Genomic DNA, 9,986 nt, shown 5'->3' with positions numbered 1-9,986 from the left:
AATTTTCGGTCGTTAAAAAAATAAAAAATATATAAGAAATAATAAATATGTAAAAAATAAGATTTAAATAAAAATAAAAAATAAAATAAAATAAAAAATAAAATAAAATAAAATAAAAAAATAATTTTAACGATCGAAAATTCGGTCTTAAAAATAATAATAAAAAATAAAGAAAAAATAATATTAACGACCGAAAATTCGATCTTTAAAAAATATATATATATTTAATTAAAAAAATTACTGTAATAAAAAAATTAAGATTTAAAAAATTAACTATCGATTCGGTCGTTAAAATATAAAAAAATAATAAAATATTAATGACCGAATTTTCGGTCGTTAAAAAAAATAAAATAATAAAAAAGTAATGACCAAAATTTCGATTGTTAAAAAATTTAAAAAAAAAAATCAGATCGTGAAACTCTCGTAAATCGATCATTAGACCCGTTAAATTAACGATTGAAAATTTCGCTCGTTATACGTGTGTTTTCTTGTAGTGAATCATTTCTACATAAGCTCACAATCAATTCAACCACAATCATTCATTTTCACTCAACACATTATCTACAAGCTTTTTCTTAAAAGTCATGTAATCTTAGTATGTGATACTCTATTACGGGACAGATATAAAAAATTATAAAAATAAAATAATAATAATAAAATTAATTTTAAATTAATGACGGATCAACGACAGATTTAATAAAAATAAATTAAAACTAATTTTAGATTAAACTATTTAACGACGGAAAAAATAAAAATATTTTTTAATTACAGTTTCATTTTCTTTGTTAATTTTCGTCATTATGTCTATATTTTTAACTACAGTTTCGTTTCCTTCGTTAATTTTCGTCTTCAATTTTGATTATTTTGTAGTGAAATATATAAAACTCATATTTAACAATCTTAATAAGAGAGAACTTTGTTACTATTGGGAGGAATAGTACTATTCAAAAAAAATAGTGCCCAAGGTATTTTGGTAATTTTGGTTTCATTTGTAGGTTTATTAAAAAAACAAAATTGTGCTTTATCTTTGTCTCCATAGATTTTTCTTTTTCACTTTCTACTACTTGCGTTTACAGCTCCGCAGCAAAAAAACAAGAGATTTCCTGTTAGTATTTTCCGGTGAAAGTGCGAAATTTGATCATAATCCAACAAAAAATCACACTAGACAAATGCATTACACCAACAAAACAAGGAGGTGAGCTTTGATTTTTGCACCATGCTTTTATCATTTTCTTTTTTATAACCCTAGATTTTTTACAAGAAACTGAGCTCAGAATAACGTAATCGAATTAGTCTTGGGGCTGGGTTTCTTGCTTTGTTGTTTGCTTTGAGGGTGCCGATCGGGAACATCGAGTCTTGGCTGAGTTTGAGCTAAGTTGTGGCTCAGTTTCTTGTGTCTTTGTCTGCGTTGAGATAAGTAGTTTCTTACTTTCTCAGCTGCTGATAGTCGGGCTGAGGTGAGGAGAGTGGGTCAACGATCGGGAACGACAGTGAGGTCTACGAGAACAAACTATTTTCTGGTTATTCATTGGAAATTAAGAAAAAAGGGGAAGAAGAAGAAGAAGAGGGATTTGGGGTTGAGTTTTACTCTTTATTGCAAATATGAAACGTATAAAGAGATATGATTCATATGAAGGTGTGAGAGGGGGTAGAGAGAGAAAGAGAGTTTCAGGGGAGAGAGAGGAAATTGTGGGTGCAAGTGTGCAGAAGAGAAACACATATGGAGTATATTGTGTGGATTTTGAATAGGACTCTATTTTTAATTGATAATAATAATGTATGGTTGGGCTTGATCATAGGTTTTGCTTTCTTATGATCTCCTATATTTTTTTACTTTCTAATTTTGTGTTTTTTTCCATTAGTATTTCTACTACAAGAAAGTTATTCCGCCTCTCCAAATTTAACGGTGCGCTTGGTTTTTGTTCTATTTTTATTTGTGTTGTGATCTATGTCTAAATGTGTTTTTGCGCTCTTTCATTATATTTTAAAGTCATGTCGCAATGTTTCTTCATTATAGTTATTGTTTGGAAGTTTAGAGAATGAGGTTCTATTCTAGGACTAGGAGCAGATTGGGTTATTGCCGTTAGCCTGTAGGTTTTTTAAGGGTTCGTTACTTTGTGTTATACGAGATTATTCTTTTCTATTTCTGGTTTTCGACGGGCATCGTGAGGGTCCACTTGTCTTTGCTCCGATCAAATTTGTTTGTTGGAACACTTTCATTCGTTTATTGCAGCTTCGGTAAGTCGCTGCCCAGCTTTGATCTCATAATAGTATTTTTGAGTTTCATTTTCTGTTCAAGTTTCATTATATCACCAGTTAAATTACTGTTGAGCTTTCTGTGTGTTTTTATTTTATTTTATTTTGTTTTGTAACTCATTTGTATCACTTGCACATTTACCTTTATTTATTTCGTGTTTTTGTTTTAAAGTATGGTGTATGGGAATTTAAATTATTATATAATGCATGTTGCCAGCTATGTAGTCACACCTACTATTTACTTTCCAATTCTTTGTTGCTGTTTACTTTCCAATTCCTTGTTGCTTTTATCTGTTTTGATGCAAATTTAATATTATTTTTGTGTTCAGATGGCTCAGACGGCCCTGTTATAGTGTCATTGTTGGTGAACATCTTGATGAATAATCCATACCATAATTTCTTCACCAATTTGCAAAACAAGGATGACCTAGATAGTTATGTTATAGTGTTGCGTGCCAATTCTAAACTTGACCAACGTGTTTATAATTTTCCAGTAGTTGACCATGTTGCAGCAACTTGGAACGAGGGTGTGGGAACATCTATGGAACAACCTCGTGATATTAAGGTCAACCTAAGATCATGTGGTGTCCGCTATGTTCACTATTACTATGGATGCTATGATCCACTCCAAGATTGTCTAATCTTTTCATATGGCGAGCCAGGTTGGTATGCTGGAATACCCTAAAATATTGACAACATTGATTTGAATTTGGACCCAACTGAACAAGAAACTGAAGATCATGAAAATAATACAGTTGATCCGCATATGCACGAAGAAGTTGACACCCTACTTGTTGCCGAACAAAATAGTACGTGTTTAATCGTTTTGATATATGTTCATTTTTTAGTTCTTATGCAATGTGGTTTATGTTTCTCCACTACTATATTTTTCATATTACCTTTGCATTCTATCATGTGTTGCATTGATTTCATTATTAACTTAGTATTATGTCTTTGTGCTTATATTAACATACTAGAAAAATTTGTTGCTTATATGAGAGTTATTTAGGCTGACTTCTTTTTGTAGAACAATAGTATTTTTTTGTTGTTCATGAAAAAGGGTTGGTGCATGAATCAATTAATAGAATATTTATTGATAATTTTGTGTTTTATATTGTTTGTTCTACTTTTGATAAGGACTTATCCATTACTCTATGCAGATTTGTTGAGGAATTTCAAAACTCCTTCATGTGTTGCTATGAGAGAATATTATTGCTATTTGTTCCAAATACGCACCGACGATATAACAAATATCCTTAGAACTGGTCGAGTAATTCAGCAGTTTTAGATTGTTACTTTTGTTAAGATCGAGACACAAAGACTAGAGTTTTTTCGCCATAATCAATCAAAGTTTGAAATGAGGGCTGAATCGTATCAAGGGATAGTTGAGAGTATAATATCTAATGGTGTTACTAGCACAAAATCTGTTGGTAAGCATTTTCTTCTTCTTAAGACCTTTACAGTTGGCCAATGTGATCTACGTTTTCGTTACATGAATGCGCTGGCACTTGTTATGGCAACCAATTAATATTTGTTGTAATTAAATATGAATATTTTAGTTAAATTAAGTTAAAATTTATTTTGAATTTTTGTAATGATGATTACTGCAATTAATATAGATATTGATAAAGACATTCTAGCAAAGATTGCTGCCAAAGCTAAAGGCAATGGGAAAATATACCAGGAAAGCCATGTTGAGCATATCAAAGGTGAATGATTATGATGTGCTACTCTTGCTTGAAAGGATAATAATTATAATTTTGCAACTACAGATACAATTGGAAGCTCATTTGAAGATAGTCTTTCTTCTGATGATGATAAACCAATATCAGGTATAACATCCACTATTATAAATAGATACTTGATATTGCAAATTCATTTAATATAACTATATTGCTTCTCCATCACAGAAATCTTCAATAAAAAGAAAAATTGCTCTATTGATCTATCTGAAGATTCAATAAATGATAGTCTGAATTGTGTAGTGGAATCGACTGAAAGAGGTGTGTCACCAAAATTTAGAAATTTATTTTAAATTAATCTAGGTTAGACACGTGTATTTGATTTTTTTACATATATAATAACAAATGTTTATGTGATGAAAAAATGCACGTACCTAATAAAAAATATCCTAGATTTAATTTTTATATTTTATTCATCTAAGAAATCGAGTTCAATTATTATACTGTATCAGGTAACATTGGAAAAATCAAAAGAAGATTTGTTAGCAAAAGAAAAAAAGTTGTGCACTTAGATCTTTGTGAAGATTCAAGTATTCAATTATTATTACAAGATTTAGTGCATTTCGCTAAAGATTTCCATGATATGTTTTCCACCAGAAAATGATAATCATGGTTTAGTGAAAATGAGGATTCTTTTGATCACTTTTTTGATCACTTTGAACAGATGTTGGTGAAACTTTTAATATTCTTTTCCATGAGTAGTGAGTTTGTGACTTTTTTATTGCAATGGAGAAGTTGTATAACTAATATAAGAATAATGATTGATCTAACAATATTTATATTGGTTTGTAATGTTAGATGATGTTAATACACCTGAGAATTTGAGAATTTTGATTATGCACATTTGGATATGCCTCTATCAGGTAATAGTTAGACATGATAGATAGTATTTTTAAATCTTCTAGAATTTATTAATCAAGCAAATGATGAAATATTGTTGTGTCATTGTTATAAATTTCAAAAATAAAAAAGAAAGCTAAAAACATTAGCATGAGGTCATAAAGTCACGTGAACATGAAGATCAAAGATCCTCAAGCATCTGCATCTAAACATTCTAATTTTAAATTGATATCGCCTATGTTAATCTGTATATTCATGTTTTGAACTACCACTTGTTACTATTGTGTAATTACCATGAAATCTAAACCAGTACACATGTGTACGAGTTACTTGCTTAGCTCCAACAACTTCTAAAACGTATACAAATATAATTAAGCTACTTTATTTGTAGATGAATTTGTAGAGAGAGCAACTGATTGCAAACTTCTTGAAGATTCTCATATGGAGTCATGTCTACCTTTGGCATGTATATATTCAACCAATTAGATAAATTTTCGTTGTTAACAATATTAACTCAATCATTTAGGCACATTATACCAGGAGGAGAAACATGACCTTGTGGCAAAAACATCAAAGAAAACTAAAATAACTCAAGCTAAGGACAAACAAGTAGCTAAGGGTACAAAACTGAAAAACTAGAGAAAAACTAACTATTATCATTATATAGAACTTAATCTTTGAAATGTGTTCTTGTATGATTGATGGAAGTTTCTGTGCAACATTATCAGCAAAGAAGGCGAAGAAAATGAAGTCTAGCTAATATGTTGTAAGACAAGATGCAAAGCATATCTGATTCATCCCACCAACTTACTGCACTGGTTGTCGAGCATAATAAAGGTTAGTATTCTACATGAGACAACGATGTTAATAGTTCTAAATCAAATTATCAACGATATAGGATATTATGCAAAATACATTATGTTTGTCATTAACTACTTTTATTAATATTATCATCAACTTTTAGGCAAAAGAGTCCCACAAACACCAACACTCAAGTCAAGGAGTGGCAGAACAATCAAGCGAATAATATTGGATTAATGAAGTGAAAGATTTTATGAGACTTTGAAGCAACTTTTGTATGTACTTTATACAATTATTTACTTATGACTTTTGGCTCTATTACACCATGTCGGTGACATACTACTAGCATTTTGAGGTTACCTTTTGTATGTACATTGTATATGCCTCGATGCAGTTTTTAGTTTAATGTTATATGTATATATAACGCGTAACGTCTAAAAGGATACTTAAATAGTTTATATATAAATTGTATTGTGTAGATTGTTGCTCCTAGCTGTACAAATTAAATACACCTAAATGTATTACAATTGTGACCTACAAGTCATAGTATAATATGTCTACACTTAAAAATGATTTGACCACGCTGTTATTGGTCCCATAATTCACAGAGCAATTATGGAAACACCGCGTCCTACGCGGTGCATAATTTCTAGTATATATATATATATATATATATATATATATTACATTATTCTTAAATAAATAAATCTTGTGTATAATAATTAAATTGATAAGTCATATATATATATATACATAATATATATCATAGTATTTTTTTCTTAAAATAAATATAAAATAGAAATGTTATAGACAAACTAAATGTTGTACAGCCAAATTATTTTACAATTGGCCTATTATGTTCTTGTGTGAATGGTTGTGTTTCATGTTAATTAAACTTGGCTTTTGTCAGTCTTTATTAATAATTAACTCTCATTCTTAATTATTAATAAAATTTACTTTTATTTGTTAGAATTAAAGAAAAAAACTATGTATAGATTCAATGAAACCGTTAAAGAGTAACGAGTTGCCCATGTCAAAGGTTAGAAAATGTTGGACCATAAACGGTAGAAAGCATAAATGCAAACAGATAATGCAACACACCTGTTCACATTCTCACCTTATATATATACACACATACAAAAACTCAATCTCTCACTTCCACGCACTCACACACACACACTGACACACAGAGATAACAGATAAAATGCTTCTCTTTTCGAAATCCAAGTCAAGAACAGTCCATCACTACCACGATGAGAGAGAAAAAGACAGCACAGGAGACGGCGGTGATGAAGCAGCATCCACTTCTCTAACAGTTTGGACAAAATCCCTCGTTTTCAGCTGCACCGGCTTCACCGTCATCGCCTCCGACGGCGCTTTGGCCTATCGGGTCGACAACTACACCGGTCGACCCGGTCAAACCGTCCTCATGGACGGTTCGGGCAATCCCATTTTCACCATCCGCCGTCGCAAGGTATATATATGTTAATTGCCTTTATTTTCGAGGATTAACCTAAGAGCTGAGCGTTACTTTTTATAATTGAGAAGTATTTTTGTTCTCATTTTTATCTAAGTCTTTGATATATTTAAAGTTTTGATCAGTTGTAGTAAATAATGGATTAGCCTGGCCGCGGATCTAAGGGGTGCTCAATTTAGATACTTATATATAATGTTTTTCTACTTTCTTTTAACTAAGATGAACTTTGGATATCCCAAGCTCATTCGAGCTCGTTTTACTTGATTCACATCTCATTTTAAGGGTAAGATCGGAGAAATTCTAATAATATAATGATAAAAATACCCTCCATGTATCTTATCAATAAAGTGCAATTAATCTCTAATTCTCCCAGTAGTAATTAACTTTGTTTTGAATTTGATAATCTGCAGAAGCTAGGGCTATTGGACTACTGGCTTGTCTACGAAGGAGAGGTCTGCAAATACAGCAACAAAGAGAAGATTAAACCTGTGTTTTGTGTGAGGAAAAACATAAGTTTGAGGCAGACAAAAGTGGATGATGTGGTAGCGTATGTTTACTGTGGGATGTCGGAAAAGAGATGCATGTATGTGATTAAAGGCTCCTTCACGCATCGATCGTGCAAGATTTTGGATGAATCGGCGAGGGTGGTTGCAGATATTAAGAAGAAAGAAGCCATGCCAGAAGGTGCTTCTTTTGGTTTAGAGGTCTTTCATTTAATCATTAAGCCCGGTTTCCACTGCAGATTTGCGATGGCTATTGTGTTATTACTTGATCAGATGTACTCTTAAATTGATATATACTTAATTATGTACAAATCTATCGTGCTTGTGTAGTGTTTGAGTTTCCACTTTCTTCTTCTCCTTTAGAAAGACAAGCAAACCGCATTTAGAATATGATCAGATGTGATAGGCTCATGTCTATATGGGCATATACTTTTACGATCCATAAAATGCGTGATTGATATTTCTATCTTTGATTGGATGGAACCATATAAATTATGAAATACTTTAAGATATTTAAAATTTTAATCCATACAAAGTAGATTAAGCTAATTTTTAAAAGTAAATGCCTCAGAATGGATGCGGTGGTGTGGTTTAAATTTGAAATATTTGGCTTTAACGAATATATATCTACACTAACATTAAACAATCCCAAGAGAACTTGAATTTATCTTTTTTTTTTTGTTTTTTGATAAATTACATAAGTAATAAGAAATTTTAAAGACCAAGCCATGGAGAATTCAGGTTTTGAGCATTAACCTTCTACCAAGTCTTAAACTCTTGGGTATTAACCATCCGTTAGGCCACTTAAATTTATCTTTTTTGATAAGAGTGTGATTAGATGATCAACCCGATAATGATTAGAGTAGAAAAATAAGATTGAACTATATAATACCATCCTTAATTGCAGATTCACGTTGTAAGCAAGCCTAACTCCTGCACATGATTTGCACTAATACATGACTGAAGAAATTAGGTGCTTATAGCTCAATAATTAATGGTGACATTGAACAATTGTAGGTGGTCTTGTTATGGCCGAATTCACTTGATTATTAGTGGGGCCGTCGCCGACCCTCGGTGGTTTTGTCGTGTTAACGTCAACATAGAATCAGTGTGCCCATTAATGTTGGCACACGTTACACATGTTAAAGAGCACACGTTACACATGTTAAAGAGCGTGAGCTTCTTGGAAGCATCATCGATTTTTGCACGAGGATGAGATGCAATTTTAATTTAGGTGCATCAAACATTTTGTCGGATTGGCCAAGATATCTTGGAAGGTGTGTTCAGCCACTTAACCATTGGAAGAAGATTTGCCGCTGAGGAATGGCTAGCCATGCCACATGACCTGTTTATTGGTATGTCGAACGAATACTCTCTCTATCTATGAAAGAATGTTTTAAGATAAAGTGATGAATTTTAAAATATTATTATTGAATATATTGAAAATGAAAAAAAAATTATTGAATGTATAAAAATAATGAAAATATGTTATAATTAATATTGAGAGTGATTAAAATGTGAAAAGTAAGGGTAAATGAAGTATTATAAGTGGTGGGGTATATATAGTCCAAAAACATGTCGAAAGTTTTCTTGTAAACGTCCAAAAAAAAAAATAGAAAGTTCTTTCATGGACGGAGAGATTATTATTTATGACAGATATTCTTTTTTAGATTATCATGTAACATGTTATGTGTTAGGTCCTGAGGGTCTCGAATAGGTGTATGGGGGGGGAATACACCTATAGGCTATTTTTCAACAATCCTCAATCAGAGGGATCTCAGTCAGAGATCAAAACGAAACTTTGCATGCAAACAAAGACGCCAGTTTTACTGAAATCAGTTTTGACCAAACAGGGTTGACGACTGATACTGAAAGCTCTTCAGTAAAGAGTTATCAGTTAAGTTGCTGGAACTTAACTGATGCAAGTAAGGGCTTCAGTCGAGTTTGCTAAAATAGAGATTATAACACTCTTCCTGACTATAAGAAGATAGATCAGTCAGACTGATATCATACGCAGCGGAAATTAAACTTAGTTTCGTAATAGCCTCAGTGGAGCAAGTTGTTGGTTATGGTTGCTCTTTGTAGTTAGTCAGTGTTCAGTTTATCAATTGAAATAACACAAGTAAGAATGTAAAACTGAAAGCTGTAAACAACACATAGACTTTTACGTGGTTCGGAAAAACTCTTTCCTACATCCACGGTTGGTTGATCAGACCAATAATCCACTCCGCAAGTGCTTAACAGGTGCACTGCAAACCAAACCGTGTGTTTGCCGGGTGCACACAACCGTACACTGAAGAAAACCCTTCTTCAGTACCCACGCTTCACTCGCGTCGGATTTCTCTTGCTTAACACAACCCGTGCTAA

At 32.0% G+C, this 9,986-nt stretch overlaps 1 protein-coding gene and 1 long non-coding RNA gene across 2 annotated transcripts; both read left to right on the top strand.

Annotated features, from left to right (window-relative positions):
* Nucleotides 1-1,641: 1,641 nt before the first annotated feature.
* LOC131002471 (uncharacterized) lies at nucleotides 1,642-6,063 on the top strand. The gene is made up of 7 exons (XR_009094304.1): nucleotides 1,642-2,238; nucleotides 2,751-2,918; nucleotides 3,012-3,065; nucleotides 3,417-3,965; nucleotides 4,029-4,088; nucleotides 5,567-5,675; nucleotides 5,803-6,063. It is a non-coding gene; the product is annotated as an uncharacterized LOC131002471 (long non-coding RNA).
* A 738-nt stretch (nucleotides 6,064-6,801) lies between these two features.
* Nucleotides 6,802-7,931, top strand: LOC131002465 (protein LURP-one-related 17-like). Its single transcript, XM_057928960.1, has 2 exons — nucleotides 6,802-7,113; nucleotides 7,527-7,931. Exons 1-2 carry the CDS (start codon nucleotides 6,844-6,846, stop codon nucleotides 7,902-7,904), a joined length of 648 nt encoding a protein of 215 aa, XP_057784943.1. The 5' UTR covers nucleotides 6,802-6,843; the 3' UTR covers nucleotides 7,905-7,931.
* The last annotated feature ends 2,055 nt before the right edge of the window (nucleotides 7,932-9,986 follow it).

Source organism: Salvia miltiorrhiza, unplaced genomic scaffold (genome assembly GCF_028751815.1).
Source record: "Salvia miltiorrhiza cultivar Shanhuang (shh) unplaced genomic scaffold, IMPLAD_Smil_shh fragScaff_scaffold_135_1, whole genome shotgun sequence".
NCBI classification, from domain to species: Eukaryota; Viridiplantae; Streptophyta; class Magnoliopsida; order Lamiales; family Lamiaceae; genus Salvia; species Salvia miltiorrhiza.
This window is presented reverse-complemented; position numbering and strand designations above follow the sequence as displayed.

Bases quoted from the DNA above. Each gene is read 5' to 3' on its own strand.
- LOC131002465 (XM_057928960.1), top strand. From the start codon at position 6,844: ATGCTTCTCTTTTCGAAATCCAAGTCAAGAACAGTCCATCACTACCAC. The intron at 7,114-7,526 runs GTATATATATGT...GATAATCTGCAG, and splicing joins TCACCATCCGCCGTCGCAAG to AAGCTAGGGCTATTGGACTA.